Here is a 15,579-nt window from a genome sequence, read left to right on the forward strand (position 1 = left end):
ACCGCGACTGACTTTGTGACTAGAGGCACCACCGTCACGACCTGGGTAGGCAGGGTCGTGGGAGTAGTACAATCCATCGCTCCCTTGCCGCAAATAAAAGGAGGCAGTGTGTAGATCGCGGTCGTTCCAGCCGGCGTAGGATTGGCGGTATTGCCGCCAGGTCCGCCACCCAAATGCGATGTCGCGTCGAGTACCACGATTGAGGTTGTAAGCTTGCCTACTGGGCAATTTGAAACAGTTGGCTCGCAGGATGTCACGGTTAATGTCGTAGTTACTGTGACCTTGGACGGGCGCTCTGGCCATGAGCTGATGCTGAAGTCTGGGGATGCAGTGGCAGCAGAGTGCGAAACAGTAAAAGAATTGTTTTGAGCATGGGTCAAGTGTGAGCTCTGCCACGCAGAAGTCTCTGTGTTTCCTGCTGGGGTGTCTCCAGCAGAAGATATCTCTGTTGCGACTTGATATGTGCTGCCCCTTGAGTAACCTGTAGCGAAAGGCGGCTCGTTTGAAGATATCCTGGTCGGTAATGTAGCGGTGTCAGCAATTGGTATGGTTTGGTTTAACACTGGGACCTTGTTCGTGGCGTGGGGTGACACCGTCGTCGACCCTGAGGTTGTCGATGTTGCTGGAGACGGACTCGATTCGGCTGTCGAGGAAAGGCCAATGGCTGTTGTAACATGGCTGGTTGACAGACTGCTCGAAGGAGGGACTGATGTTTCCTCTGATACGGATTTAGAGGCGGGAGAGGCTGTAATCGAGCTTGTATAGATGACTGAACTGTGTTGAGTCTCAGATACCGTACTAGACGACGATGAAGCGGTAGTTGTGTTCGGTGCGCCCGTCGTCGAGAATGAAGAACATTGTTCAACTTCAGACTTGGTAGATGGTGAATATGATGAGGACACAGGCGTGGATGTGAGAAGTGATGCGAATGAAGAAGTGGACAATGATGTAGGCGAGGAAGCGGCGGACGAGGTCGTGTTGACATCCTTTGTCGCGGCCGTTTCACTCTGCGTCAAAATAGGAGAGGACTCAAGGGAAGACGAATATACTGGTGATGACGATGTGGGTGATGATAGACTAGAAGTTGAAGTGGACGTGACGTTCTCTGTTGTGTTGGACTGGGTCTGCGACGTGGTGGACGGTGTGGTTGGCTCTGTAGTTGGATCAGTGGCTGACATCGTGGTTGATGCCGTGATTAGTGTAGCTGATGATATGCTTGACGGTGTAGCTGAGGATGTAGTTGGCGACGTAGTTGGCGATGTGCTTGACGATATGCTTGACGGTGCGCTTGGCTCTACGGTTGACAACGTAGCTGATGATATGGCTGAAGATGTGCTTGTCGATATGGTTGATGCCGTAGTTGATGCCGTGGCTGACGATGCGCTAGACGATGCAGTTGATGCCGTGATTGGTGTAGCTGATGATATGCTTGACGGTGTGCTCGACGATGTGCTTGGCTCTGTGGTTGATGTAGCTGACGATGTAGCTGATGATATGGCCGACGATGCGCTTGATAATGCGCTAGACGATGCACTTGATGCCGTGACGGATGTAGCTGACGACGTAGCAGACGACGTAGCTGACGACGTAGCAGACGACGTAGCTGACGACGTAGCTGATGATATGCTTGATGTCGTGGCTGACGCTGCAGTTGACAATGTAGTCGACGACGTGGTTGAAGACGTACCAGAAGCTGCAGTAGAGGATAAACGCATCGAGCTAGAAACAGACGCAGACGTTGTAGAGGACGCGGCCAACGATGTAGACGACTCGAAACTAGAGGATAAAGTAACCCTGACGTCCTGTGTTGTCGTCGACTGAACCTGCGACGCCGTGGTTGACGTCGTGACAGAAATTGCTCGCGAGCTGCATTCACCCACCAACGACGGAACGGCATCGGTTCCCTTGCCAATCGGGACCAGATTCGTCCCGCAGTCAGCAGCAGGAGCCAGGTAGACATTTCTGTTATCCATATCGTAGACGGCATACGCCGATCTCAGAAACGTATCGCCCAGCACGAAGAATGCTGTTTTGGACGTATTAGCCACGCCGTCCCGTTGCACGTTGCCATCAATAGTTTGCGTCACTCACAGTCATTTGGCGACACGCCCAGCACACATATCCCGTGCTGGGGCTGTTTCCACAGAAAGTCGTCATATCGAACATTGATGACGGTGTTTCCAAACTTGAAATCGACCGTGCCCGCGAGACTGGCCGCCGCGCAGTCCACAATGTACTGGTTGGCATCGTTCGGGTCCTGCCGGGCAGAGGGAAACGCCTTCAGAATCTCCGTCACCATGGTTCGCGGCAGCTGTGTCAGCGTCGTGCCGCTGTCAAGGAGGGCGAGCAAGCCGTTGGTCTGGTCGAATACCGGGATGCGAGACCCGTCCTCTCTCGTCACCGAGAGTCCATCCACGTAGATCCAGTACCTTGTTCAGACGTCAGCATCGTAGTTCAGAAGCATTGCCTGTGTTTTCCACGAGCGGCGTACCGGACACTGCCATCGGGCCCCGTGGCAATGGGCCGCTTTTCGAGACCCCCGATGTACTTCTTGGTGTCGATGCCGCCAAAGATGACGGCGCCGAGGGGGCTCTCGATGGGCCGCAAATCGAGGCTGAAGGCACGGCTCTGGATGTGATTCTGGCTCACCAGCGAGTCGAGCACATGGGGGTAGGGAGACTGCCAGCCCAGGACCCAAGGACCGGCGCCTAAGATTCCATAGGCAACGACCGAGGTGTCGTATGCCACGCCAAAGATTTGCTGGTTGATCTTTGCCCCTGTTGGTGTCGAGACTTAGCGCGGCTCGCCCTCGCAACAGCCGGCGATGTTATATGTAACGGTCTGGTGGTTGTCCTTACCTCCGACAGAGATGTAGTCGTACATGTACTTGAACTTGGCGTAGCCGGCGCCATAGGCGATTTGGCCGGTTCGGTTCGTGTCGACCAGTGTTGTTGACCCCGTGAATCGCGGGAGGCTCTCGCAGATGGCCGTCTCGGACGTGTTTGCGCAGCTCGGGTTGACCCATAGTTCCCACGATCCGGTATCAAAGTTGACGGGGACGGCCTGCCCCGGGGTCCCAATGACAAGGTCAATCGTGTAGAAGAAACCCGTGCTCTGACTCGTGAGGTCGGCATTGTTTTGGCGGCGGAGACGACGAAACGTGCCGGCCGGGGCTTCGGACACGGTGATGGGGAAACGGATGAGGCCGGGCTGCTGAATGACACGGCGCTGATTCCCATGCGCCGACGAGCATGTCGCCCACGGCAGCGCCGCCAGCAGCAGAAGAGCGTGAAGCATCTCTGCGCTCGTTGCAAACAGTCGAAAACAAGCAAGATGAAAACCTTGGGCTCCAGGGAGCAGCTCCCAGCACTTACATACATAGGCATCATGGCTCGGATCCTCAGCCGCCGTCGGCCGGGGCAATATTAAGCGTCCGTCCGTGCAGCATGGTCATGGCCAAGCTTCTCCAAGTCCATCCATCCCGACCTGGCCGGGGTAATTCTCCCCGCAACACCAAAATGCCAAGGCGCCGTGATCCACGATGCAGAGCCTAGATCGTGTCTGGTCGGACCACCAAGGCCAAGACGCCCTTGCGCGACCGCACCATGGCCCTGTTTTCCCTCATCCAACGGCTCAGAATACTCACGCGTACTTGTATATACGTCGCGCAGCTACACTGAGAATATCGTCGTGTCGAGTGTCTACAACCGTGAGCAATTCCCCAACGACAATGCCTAGGCCCCCAATCTCGGTGCTCGCAGCCACAACCCAACCCGGTTAGAAGCGCTTGGCATTCTGGGCAAAAGTGACCGACTACCGATAGTTTCCAAACTTTAAGAGGGCCTGTGCGGCCAGATGGCCCAATGGGTGCGCCTCGTGGCGTCTGCTGGCTCTGACTCGTCAACCAAATTGCCAATGTCCCTGAACTAGTGGCCAGGCGACGCGTGGATCGGTCGAGATCGACCGCAAGGGAGACGTGATTGTAACGTCACAAGTAACCGCGGCTGGCCAGGGTAGCACCGACTACGATTGGGTAGTGTTGATACTATAAGCTTGGGGTGATTTGAGTCGACGTTTGGAACGAAACGTACCAGTAACCTCTTTCTTTCTTGTCCCCATTTTTTAGCGCACGGCCGAACTCTTCAACTACAAAAGGGTCAAGGTTCGTAGTACGTACGTATTCGACCAGTCGACCTCTTTGGGGTCAATCAACGCCGCGAACGGTCGAATACCAACGTCCACAAACTGGAGGTTTAACTCATTATGCTTCTATTTTTTGTCAACCGCCTAGATAGTTAGATCTAGGTAGCACCGAATACACGCCGATCTGTGCGGCGATTTGTAGGGTTATCGTCAGGGGTCCCGACCGGATATAAAAGGGGTCAAGTCAAATTTGCTCCATGTTTCATCAATAAACTCAATTCTATCGTCATCATCAACACAAAGCCATCAATTGAGGCACTAAAAAGCCTCTTAAATTATCACCATTTTCCACTACGCAAATTGCTGCTGTAAACTCAACTAATGTGACCTTTTGTTAGTAGCCGCTCATTTTGTAGCCAACCACGTTTATTCTCGGTTATATACCTCTGCTTCACCCCTATTTCTAATTGCCAGAGCTGTCCAGAAACTATAATAATACCTTGACATTTTTCATTTAATAATACATGTCAAATATTCTAACAGCGAAAGAGCAATCACCTACGGCGTATTAGTGCGTCCTAAACCATGCTGATTCCTATAAAATATTCTTGCCGCTCCGTGTTGCCACGCATACAAACGACAGTTCTTTGCGTTTTATCCAAAAATAGAAGCCCCTACTGAAGTCGGGCAGGGCTATTCACCTCAGCGAGCGCGCTTCAGAGACGCCCAGCTTTATGAGGCGTGCTATGTTCCGGGTTTGCATTGATCGTGACTGGAATCTATATCTGCTTGAAAACGTCCTACATCTCTCAAAGACCTTGAAAAACGCACTTTACAGTCAGGCCCGTGTAGCCAAAACGTCAGGCCCGGGTAGCAATTGCCTTTATTTTTATAAAGTATAATGTATTTTTCAATAGTGTATCTTAAACCTTTATATCTATTATACACGGTCGGCGTGGTAACGGGCCCCGTTTATGCAGATATAAACTAAGTAATTTAGGCTATTACAGCCTATAGCGGTTTAGTTACCCTTCAATGTTTTGGTCTTCCACGCTGCACTCCTTATCCTTCGCGCTAGTTTCAACCCTGTTATTGACACAATCCCGAAAGCCTTTTTCAATTGATCCGTCAAGTGGCTTGTTGTTAAACAGGAAAATAGTACACGGCTGGATAGACTGCGAAATATGACGGCGGCAATTTCCATCCTCGCCAGGATTCTGAGAGTCCATATAAACGTTTGCGGATTTGCGCAATTCAGAGTCGCACTTAGTACGGCTCTTCTGACAGGAATTAAATACTCCAACTGCCGCAGAGAAGGCGGCCTCGATTTCAGCCGGGCCATTCACGACTTTTTGAAAACACTCTGAAAAAAAGTCTATAAACTTTTCTGGAGACTTTTCAGCAGCTTTTTGAGGCTGTTCAGCATCCTCTTCAGACCCTTCAGTACATGTATCGTTTTCAGACTGTTCAGGGTCCTTTTGAGGCTGTTCAGTATCCTTTTGAGACTCTTCAGTATCCTCTTCAGACTTTTCAGTACATGTATCGTTTTCAGACTGTTCAGGGTCCTTTTGAGGCTGTTCAGTATCCTTTTGAGACTCTTCAGTATCCTCTTCAGACTTTTCAGTACATGTATCGTTTTCAGACTGTTCAGGGTCCTTTTGAGGCTGTTCAGTATCCTTTTGAGACTCTTCATTTGAGGCTGTTCAGCATCCTCCTCAGACCCTTCCGTACATGTATCGTTTTCAGACTGTTCAGGGTCCTTTTGAGGCTGTTCAGTATCCTTTTGAGACTGTTTAGCCTCCTTTTTAAACTGTTTAGAAGCCTGCCAAGCATATCTTAGGCATTCGCCACCCGACTTGAGCACCCGTTTACCACAGGTTTCACCCTGACACTTCAGATACTCCTGAGATATGTCTTTGCAAATAGCGTCCTTGCCATCGTGGTTTATATCGAGATCGAGTATTTTAACATCATAATCGCCCCAGAGGTCTTCATAGCATGTTTCGTTCAATTTTTGGAGTGCCGCTGAGCTAGAAGTGTTATTGGCTTCAGACAGCGGACTTGATGGGCACCCTAGATCCTCATTCGGATCAGCAGCTGGCATGGCCAAGGTCGATCCAGCTAGAAAGAGGCTGAGTATAGCGAGCTTTATAGAAAACATCTTGTTGAAAATTGAAAAGAGGGAAAAGTAGCAGAATATATAAAGCAGTAGTTGACTTGTACTGATAGTAGTAGTAAGTAATAGATTGCTGGACTATTAACACAGAGTAGGTTAAGGGAATAGCACACTTTTATACTCGTCTCGAATATCAATCTATCTATAATTCTCTCTCGCCTTATACCTAGTTCCGGCGGTATCTCCAGCTATAGAGCAAGCTTGAGTTATATTATTATATTATGCGCATTACGAATTTTCTTAGCCGCCGAGTCATAGTGCTACAGCTAACAGCTAATAAGTAATAGCCAGGAGTTAGTGCATTGCATAATAGCCAGGTGTCAGAAATAATGCGTAATGCTTCCACTTTTCGACGTTTATTGCAGAATAAGTTGAAACATACTAAGAGCGTTACAAGAGCCTCTTTATGGAGGTCTACAAGGGGAAGGCTTCCAGGAATTCATGCAAGGACTAGCTCCCCTGTACGTTTAGAGCACAGACTTCAGCATATTACACCTTGGGAAGTTTCCTTGGACAGGATGAAGGGAAAGGTGGCCTTTTAATTTAATAATTTCTTGCTTTATACTACACATATCCCACTGCCCGTGCTACAGCTTACGGGCTGCAGGCAGGCATAATTGGTGAATAGCCTAAGCCTAAGCCAACCTGATACTATCTTTGTTTGGCAAGTAACAGGCTTGCGGGTCCGTACTATCAGTCACAGCAGGTAATTAAGCCAGCTAGTAAAACCAGGTACCCATAATTTAAGACGTAGGGCAATAGCCCAACTGTGTTTGAGCCAAATTGCTTAGAGGCCGAGTAAATCGCTAATAAGTAGTGCATAAAGGTGGGAGTGGAGATCTGCCAGATTAGTCTGAGCAATAAGCTGAAAAACTTTGTATGCATGAGAAATGCTCGAACCTGAAACGGAGCCTGCTGCCGCTAATTCCTAGTTAACGGAGATTGCCCGATCTTTCTTCGAGTTATAGGTGCCGGGAACTTGGTAATCGTTCGAAACGTCTTTCGCTGCTACAACGTCCACGTAGCCCTTTTGATTGCCGGCACCGGACGGACCCAAGACATACTTTTGCACGGCGTCACGGGATCATGAGGGCGACACGAGACCTAAGTTTCCCCTACAGTTCAAATAATTCTATAGGCTCCTGTCGTTGCCCTGTTGGTAGAATCCTGACTTGAATATTTCAGAGGGAGGTCGAGCATCGCCGCGGGGAAAGCCTCCCTTTATGCTGCTACCTGCTTTGTTAAACTTGGACGCGTCAGCGGCAGAGGTTGTGCGAGGATTCAATGGCGGTGCCTGACGTCCGAGGACATTCAGGGACCTGATGGCGGTTCTCTTCGCGCGATCGGCCTGCTCAACAACACTGTCAAAGACTGTCTTGCCAATGAGCGCCGGGTTAGCTTCAGAACTAGCAGACGTCAGGATGTCAGCAAGTCCATCAGGTGTCTGACTTGTGTCCGAGGCGCACCGATGGCACTCTCTGTAAGCAGAGCAAGCAGTTGGTACGGCTTCATAGTTGGGTAAAGAGATTGAGCCGAAGCCAAACTGAATTAAGGGTTCTTCTTTTCAACTTGCTCTGTATTTTGTGTTTTTTTTAAAGGGACAATGTCTCAGAAGCAACACGCTGTAGTTGAACAGCAACTATGCCCCCTTACATTTTCCGTGGACACACGACGTTCAAAGGGCCGAGGAATAAAGTAGCTGCTCGCTCAACGAAACGATACTTTATATGTTATAATTAAGGGTTAGCCTGATTCAAGGACAGAGTGGTGCAATATTTATTAATAATTGCAGAAAAGACGCACAGTGATTGATGCATATCCATATTTAGTTGTAGGGCGGCTTTGACCTCAGTCCCCCCGACGCCCCTATCCCTTTGGGTGTTCGAAGGTGCCGATTGCGTACCGGGCCCGCTTTGTCTGAGATACCTAGTAGATACCTGGTTTAATGAGTATAAATATGTATCTTTTTGTATATATAAAGATAAATAGTAACACCCAAAGGGATCTGGGACGGCCTCTACTGGGAGAGCGTGTATGTCACACGCAAAATCTCGGCATCGTATCCAGGCATTAAATATTGTGTATTTTGACTCGACTGCAAAGTAAGGTGACTCTCTGCGTGCCAGACTTCTACGCTGGTAGAAGTCACAGTCGGGGTCAAAATTGATGGATAGAGGCATAATCGTGCTGATCATTTTGAGCCACAAGAACCGCGAATGAGATTTATGCGGAAATCGAGACGAATCTCCTAGTGGTAAGTCTCTAACTCCACTCAGTGCTTGGTGTGTGGCTTCTAGAAGTTGGTATAGTACGCTGAGAGCTGCTGTCTAGTTAGGCCTCCAGGTCATTCAAACTATCGAAAGCTAATCGCTGTAAAAAACCCGATGATATGCTTTGTCAAAACTTCTAGATCCTGGGATTTCATTTCTCTTTACATCTCTCTCGTCTATCAGTTGAGTGATAATAAGGTTACACTGAAGCAAACATCCGGAGACGGGAGCACAACCTCATCTCAGGTTTACTATTGCCGCTTTTAAACGCTCCCCTTTCTAATTTTTTCTATTTTCCAACCAATTCCGCTTGAATATCGGCTTGATCAATTAGCAGATATATCCTTCTAACGGGCATAAAATAAAGCGAAACAAGCAGTCCCAATGTGTTGGCCCAGACGCCAGCTGCATAAGCAGGAAATGGTAGCTGGGGAAAAAACCAAAGTTGCCGCCCAGCCCATGGTTCCTTTTACTCCTTTTCCCTAATCATTAGCAGACTGCTTTCTTGCAGCCGTTTGGTCCCTCGCCGTTCCTTTCATGCTATTCTCATCAAGGGGTAAGGCCTGCAGAGATTGTATCCGAATCTTGCCACTCCTAGCCCCCGACCCATCTTCATTATCCTTTAGAGTATCCTGTAGATGAGCCGGTATCAAATTCGACTGAGACAAGTCAACCAAATCATTTTCACAGCCCTCATCAACAATACGCGAAATGCTACTGCGCCTGTAAAGATTTCTCGATGTGAAAGAGGACGATGCATAAGAATCCGACTTGAATGTCTGAGGGTACATGCGCATGAGTATGAGGCGCAAGGCAGGCAGACAAGTGCAAATAAACCCGACCGACACCTCAATCGTGGACCAAAAGACGACACTCCATTGATCCCAAGTCGGGTTATACGAGTTGGCAAAATGCACCAGAGACTTGAGCCGGAGCATGGACACAATGGTAATTCTTGTGACGCAGTTAGTTAACCATGTCTTCAAGATCCGAGGCCCAACAAAGGCAAGCACTTACATGGCGCCGGTCAAGAACATGATGGCCGCGGCAACCTTCTTTTTCCAATGCAGCGTGAGCCTCTTGAGCTGTGTCAGCGGCAGGGCAAAGAGCCAAATATCCGCCACGACGCCAATCACGCCATTAACCCATCCCGACGCATTGATATCGACGCAATGGCCTGTAGTTGAAGCATCGCCGTTGAACTTTTCCCAGTTGTACGCGACCGGCGTGCATTGCAGCACGGTTTTCAGGATAAAGGCCAGTCCGCAAGCGACGTGGAATGCCACAGTCACCCACAGCAAGCGCCGAATGACAGTCCCCGGGAATATGCTGAGGTAGAACAGAGACAGCGCCACCTTGATCAGCATCATCAATGTCAGGTACAAAATCTCCATGACGTAAAAGTAGTGGCCGAACGCCAGCAATGTGGGTATATCCAGCGTCCAGATGTCTCTCCCCAGCCCCGTCGGGGTCAGAAAAAAGACCTGGATAACGACGCTGGGGACTCCTAGAATGAGGCCCGCCAGGATTGTCCAGTCGTCCAGGCCGAGTCTTTTGCTGGTGCTGAGGTACTTTTTGAAAAAGAGTCGCATGATGACTAGTCCGAGGGCCATGCTTCCCAGCAGAAAGTTGACGACTCGAAACTCGAGGCCCTTGTCTCTGATGGGCTCGTTGCACAGCGTTGACGTCAAGTTTCTCGAGACTACGTACATGATGCCGTTAGTTGCAGTCTGCCAGCAACGTTGGCTCGTGAACGGCACACACAGGGTTCGGCGAGCACTTACAGAGCGCATCTGACAATCCACATGATTGAAACATGCATGTCCCCATGGCGGAGGTATATCCTCCGTGCTGGCATATGCAGGTTACGTTGGCGACGTCGCATCTTGCGGCAATGCATGACAACTGTCCCGTGGTTGGATGTTAGCCACAATACCGTCCCTTGATCTCGCCTACCCGCAGAAAACACGTCGTGCAAGTTTGACAAGTCCGGTTGTATAGAAATATTTCCGGGGACACGACTCACAGCGCAAGCAGGCAGCTGCGTGATATTGACAGCAGAAGCCGCGAGGTGCACAATCGAACCAAACTCCATACCGGTCGAAGCCCATACTCTCAGGGTACGGACCGGGAGCTATACAGTCGAAATTGATGCAGTGTTTGTCGGCATGGCAGTCGCCTAAATGCTCTTCATCATCGCCGAATATTTGACTCTCGTCCTCAATCGCGTCACGAACTGTGATGCCGTCGTCGAGTGAATGGTCGCGACTCACGAGAGCCGTCGGGACACGCGACTTTTTCAACGTTGGGATACTTTTATGGATCGTAACATATACGTGAACGTCTGATGGGTGGTAGGTAGCATTGGTTTCCAAGACAAAAAATATATGGCGTAGGTCTCAGTCTTGTTTCTCGCCAGATGATACTTCATGTCCATCCACTTGCTTGCACCGCACGAGCAGCGACTATTTCCTCCCTTCAAATGTCAAGTGCGGACGGCAACCCCGGCTAAAATTGGCCGTGGTAACTTGCCGTTTAGTGCTGTCACGGTATCACGGCCGACATCCCCGGCAGCCCGTCGACCGCACGTCCCTCTAGACTTTGGGGTCCTGGCAGCAAGTCCCGGGGTCATCTCTGCCACTAGGGTCTTTGCTGTCTTGCGTATTCTCGTTTAGTAGAGGTTGACTGGCAGTCGGTCGGTTGCTAATCTAATATGGGATGAACTACGGAGTAGCGCCGGCCATGTCTTTGACTAGTTACATGGTGCCCCCTTGGAGCCAAGAATTTTGTCCCATTAATACAAGCCCACTCGCATCCGGATATAGATACGTGTCGGTCGGAACGTGGTAGCAAGGGCCTTTCCGTTCCGGAAACTGGGGAAAGCACCACTTGGATTGTGCTTGGTCTATCCCGGCCTGTTATTTGTAGCATGCACGGAATACTCCGTAGAGGATGATTAGGCGGCAAATACCATCCCTGCGTCTGTCTCACCTCGAGTAGCACCGCTAAAGCAAGCCAAATGCTGTCATGGTCGTTGCCCCGGCCCAGTTTAGCCAGATCGCAAGTCTCTAGTTGGTAGTCGATACCCGACATCCCTGGCTCCTGGGTCAGAGAGGCGGAGCACACACATGAACCTTTTGTTTCTGTCAAGGGGATGGAAAGCCGGGAATCTCGTCAACCGAAAGATGGGCTGGGGGCTTCCAAGACGCGCGAGATGGTGTGCATCTCGGGTCGTGCGGGCACCTTGAAACAGCCCCAATCTCGAACGGTCCCAGGCTGGGCACGTCAGGATATAGCAGGACTTGATGTCGATACGACTAGACAGAACAGGCCGTATTTGCTTTCATGTCATACAACCAGATGACTAAACACTTTCCGAGTATACATCATTTCGAGGCGTATTACAGTAACATCAAGTTCGAACCGGCTTGAGACGGCTCCGCCTTGTGTCTGACATTGGACATCTGTCATAGTTACCACCTTGATGCCTCCTTCATGTTGATGAGTGACGGCCGTCTACAAACATTGCCTGGCCCGTTAACGCATCGCTCACCCGGCTGGCGAGACATGGGACAATTCATCCAAAGTCTCCCAGTCATTGTCCGCAGGACGGTCTTGGACATGGGCGTTTCAGCTAGCCTAGGCACTACCGCATGCCTCAGCCTGAGACCTGGTGAGAGCACCGAGCGTTTCTCTGAGGTCCATGGCGAGGGCTGAGAGGTGCTCGGCAGTGGCCTGCAGCGGCCCGGGTCGACGAGCGATGAAAAGAACAAGAGCTCCAGCCTTGCCGATGGCCATGGCCATGCGAATCATTCTGCCAATGTCACGGCCGACATTGGCAACAGTCCGTCCTCTTGGCAATGACGGGATGGCCATTTTCGAAAGTGAAATTAATGCCATGTGTCACCTACAGTTGCCCCGGTCGCAACAATATTGTTCCGGGCCACAGCAGACGGAGTACAACATGCACCACAACATGCACCACAACATGTCAATGAAATTAACATCTGAAGCCTTTTCTATCGGCACCACAACAGCGGCAGCATCAATAGCCCAGTTGATCGATTTTTTTTTAAAAAAAAAAACACCAAAAGTTGAATGCCGCCGGGTGGTCAATTTTGCTAGCTACGCGTTTCTGTGTGGACTGATTGTACATTCGAGCCAAGACAGGTTGACGTCGCTTGTGCTCCCCTCACCGAGCCTCAGCACGACAAAAGGCCACGAGACATTCTACACCCCCATAAAATCCACGCAAGGATCCTGAAACGTAAAGTCGCTAAAGTCTGTAAGGAAAAAGTCGTCGGGCATACCCGTGGCGCCCATTTCAAAGAGCGGTCCTGTGGTTTCTTGCGCACCACCCCCTGCAGAGGCCGATGCCGTCATGCTGGTGGCCTCTTTTCCATGCTGACGAGGCCAGTCGGTGCCGTTGTCAATCAAGCTCTGCTTTCCGTATTGGGCGGCAAACTCAAAGAGTCGTTTTTGCAGGCCACTGGCGACCCGACGAAGCGGGTGTGCAGGATTGAGACGAATGTTGGTCAATGCCGAGACGACGGCGTTCAACGTGCGGTAGTCTTGCTCGACGTTAATCTCGAGCTGGTCGCGGTGTTTGATGCATAGTTCGAGAAGCAAGTGGCCTGCAAATGAAATCATGATGTGAATGTAGCCAGGTACCCTCCAGAGATTACATAGAAGGCCGTCAGCATCCAGGATCATCCGGAAGATGGCTACGGCCGCATCGTATGCCATTCGGGCGGCCTCGAGGAGTGCCTCTGGAATCATTCTTCCTTGCAAGCCGCGGAACACGTGGTGTCCGAGGTACAGCTTGCCAAAGAGGTAATGGAGCTGGAATGCCAATGGCGGGAATTTGCCCATTTCAGGACTCGGCTCTGGATATCCCCAAGTCAGCATGTCTCGTGTACCGCGTGGCCCTGGCCCTGTACAACTCACGGAATTTGGGGCGGAATTCGTCAATCCACGCATCCAGCTCGGCAGAAAAGTTGACAAACTCGGCAGCTCGAGACTCCGGAACAGGCGTAGGGTACTCGGACCCAAGAGTCGACTTTATCCTCGCCATGGCCAGCAGTAACGAGGACTGCGCAACCAGGCGCAGGTCATGGCTGGTGCATGCTTCGTTTTCCATGTACTCTCCTCGTTTTTCGAGCACGTCTATATGCAGCGGGAGTAGACTTTCTCTGTTGTTGAGGATGGCCTGGTGCTGGTCGCTCATGAATATGCCATACCATAACCTGACACAGTCGCGGGATTGGTTCTGATCGGCGCTGCCGTGATGGAGGCTCGGAGACGTTTTGGATAGCCCATTGATGGCTTTGAAGATGTGCCGATGGAGCCTGACGTCGCCGGCGCGCCTGACGGCGTCACAGAGGAGAATCCTCGACGCGCCGGGGAGCCAAAACGAGCCGACTAACAAGGCGCGGATGTGCTCGACGTCCTGTCGCTCGAATAGAGTGGTGGCTATGATGTGTCTGTATTCGCGGTAGCACGTCTCGAATAAATGGCCGTAGTCTACTAGGTGCAGAGAAGAGACGGTGCAGATGGCCGCGATCAGTGCCGGAGACCCGTCTCTGACACCATGGGTTGTGCTGTGCGTGTTGACGAATCCATACAGAATAGGATCCATTTCAACAAAGTAGTGGTTGACCAGTACCTCGGCATCCTCAATCGTTATCAGTCCTTTGCTAATGATGTCCGGTTTCTTGTACGAGCGTGAAGCCGAGGCAGTGGCAGGACCCGGGGCACTAGGTTCAGACTCGGGTTTGGTGAGATAGGCGTCGATGGGAGCAGGCACCGCGGATGGAGAGTTGTGCTGTGACGGCTCGTACAGTCCATCTTCGCCGTCGTCTAAATCACCATCTTGCATTCCCGGCCCGGCGCCAACGCTGCTGAGGGCCGCCAACTCTAGGGGTTTTGGCAACTCTACTCCGAGCTGCTGGCACACCGTCTCCAGCGTCGCATGGACTCTGCTCAAGTCTCTCCCCAGGACGGCAAGTTGTCTATGCGGGTTAGCTTCATGGCATGATGAGGGGCGGAAAATGAAAGGATGTAGGATTGATACCTTTGATCGAGAATAGAGTTACGTAGCCCGGTGTTGATGACGCATTCTATGTTGCGCCTTTTGCACCGTTCGCACGGCGGCCGCTCCGTCAGAAGCTCGCATTTGATCTGAGTTGATGAACAGAGTGATGCGTAAGTTGAATGGGAATTGTCAACAGAGGAAACATGTGCGGCCAGACCTTTTGCTTGCGGCACGCAGCGCACGATGTTACTCGTCGCTTTGCCGAGGATGTGTGAGGCGGAGCGTGGGAGCTCGACATGGGCCGCGGATTCTTGTGCGCGTTGTCGGACGCATCGCTAGGCGCTTCACGATCCGCCGCCTGGGCTGTGGAAATGGAGGCAATGGGCCTTTTCGACATTGTGTCTCACGCCGGAGCGGTGGCTTGATGCTCAAGCGAGCAGTTACCAAGGTGCGATGACGTTGCCGAGACCCCATCCCTTTGAATGTGCGCAGGTCCAATTGATGTATTTAACCCACTTTTTTTATAATACTTAAGGATCCTTCAAAAACTCTTTTAGTAATAATAACTAGTATATTCTTATTCACTTAGTATCTTTAAAAACTATAATCTCTAAGTATATATATCTTTTAAATAAGTAATTATTATTGGCTAAAGTGGACCGGCGCACATTCAAAGGGATGCAGTGCAAAGCCAGGGGAATGAATGTCTTGGGCGTCTCTTGCGCACAGCATTAGCGCTAGGCAGTCATTTGATTGGTATTGTAGCGCCAGTGGTGGGCCACTGCGAGACCTTGGTACCGTGTTGAAAATCCAGTATGGTGCCGGCACCGTAAAAAGCTATGGCACGGTGCCATAATTTTACACGGTGGAGGCATAGTGCCGGCTGGGTGCAGGCAAGGTGCAGGCAAGGTGCAGGTAAGGTGCCGGTACAGTGCCGTAAGGTGCTAAAAGGTGCT

The 15,579-nt window shown here is 50.9% G+C and overlaps 6 protein-coding genes across 6 annotated transcripts; 1 reads left to right on the forward strand and 5 right to left on the reverse strand.

Annotated features, from left to right (window-relative positions):
* Positions 1-1,212: 1,212 nt before the first annotated feature.
* Positions 1,213-1,821, forward strand: MAA_10751 (amino acid/polyamine transporter I; the record flags this gene model as incomplete). The annotated part of the gene is made up of 1 exon (XM_011412469.1): positions 1,213-1,821. One exon carries the CDS (start codon positions 1,213-1,215, stop codon positions 1,819-1,821), a length of 609 nt encoding a protein of 202 aa, XP_011410771.1.
* A 262-nt stretch (positions 1,822-2,083) lies between these two features.
* Positions 2,084-3,297, reverse strand: MAA_10752 (triacylglycerol lipase-like protein; the record flags this gene model as incomplete). The annotated part of the gene is made up of 3 exons (XM_011412470.1): positions 2,084-2,429; positions 2,492-2,777; positions 2,859-3,297. The coding sequence occupies 3 exons, from the start codon at positions 3,295-3,297 to the stop codon at positions 2,084-2,086; spliced, it is 1,071 nt and encodes a 356-aa protein (XP_011410772.1).
* Positions 3,298-5,168: 1,871 nt separating this feature from the next.
* Positions 5,169-6,247, reverse strand: MAA_10753 (alpha/beta hydrolase; the record flags this gene model as incomplete). The annotated part of the gene is made up of 2 exons (XM_011412471.1): positions 5,169-5,842; positions 5,875-6,247. The coding sequence occupies 2 exons, from the start codon at positions 6,245-6,247 to the stop codon at positions 5,169-5,171; spliced, it is 1,047 nt and encodes a 348-aa protein (XP_011410773.1).
* A 2,824-nt stretch (positions 6,248-9,071) lies between these two features.
* Positions 9,072-10,301, reverse strand: MAA_10754 (gag-pol polyprotein; the record flags this gene model as incomplete). The annotated part of the gene is made up of 2 exons (XM_011412472.1): positions 9,072-9,543; positions 9,607-10,301. 2 exons carry the CDS (start codon positions 10,299-10,301, stop codon positions 9,072-9,074), a joined length of 1,167 nt encoding a protein of 388 aa, XP_011410774.1.
* A 1,927-nt stretch (positions 10,302-12,228) lies between these two features.
* MAA_10755 (ankyrin) lies at positions 12,229-12,465 on the reverse strand (the record flags this gene model as incomplete). Its single annotated transcript, XM_011412473.1, has 1 exon — positions 12,229-12,465. The coding sequence occupies one exon, from the start codon at positions 12,463-12,465 to the stop codon at positions 12,229-12,231; it is 237 nt and encodes a 78-aa protein (XP_011410775.1).
* Positions 12,466-12,819: 354 nt separating this feature from the next.
* Positions 12,820-15,020, reverse strand: MAA_08307 (uncharacterized protein; the record flags this gene model as incomplete). Its single annotated transcript, XM_007826305.1, has 3 exons — positions 12,820-13,475; positions 13,537-14,600; positions 14,818-15,020. 3 exons carry the CDS (start codon positions 15,018-15,020, stop codon positions 12,820-12,822), a joined length of 1,923 nt encoding a protein of 640 aa, XP_007824496.1.
* Positions 15,021-15,579: the final 559 nt, after the last annotated feature.

The sequence above is a fragment of the Metarhizium robertsii genome, assembly GCF_000187425.2.
Source record: "Metarhizium robertsii ARSEF 23 chromosome Unknown MAA_Scf_1, whole genome shotgun sequence".
Lineage (NCBI taxonomy): Eukaryota > Fungi > Ascomycota > Sordariomycetes > Hypocreales > Clavicipitaceae > Metarhizium > Metarhizium robertsii.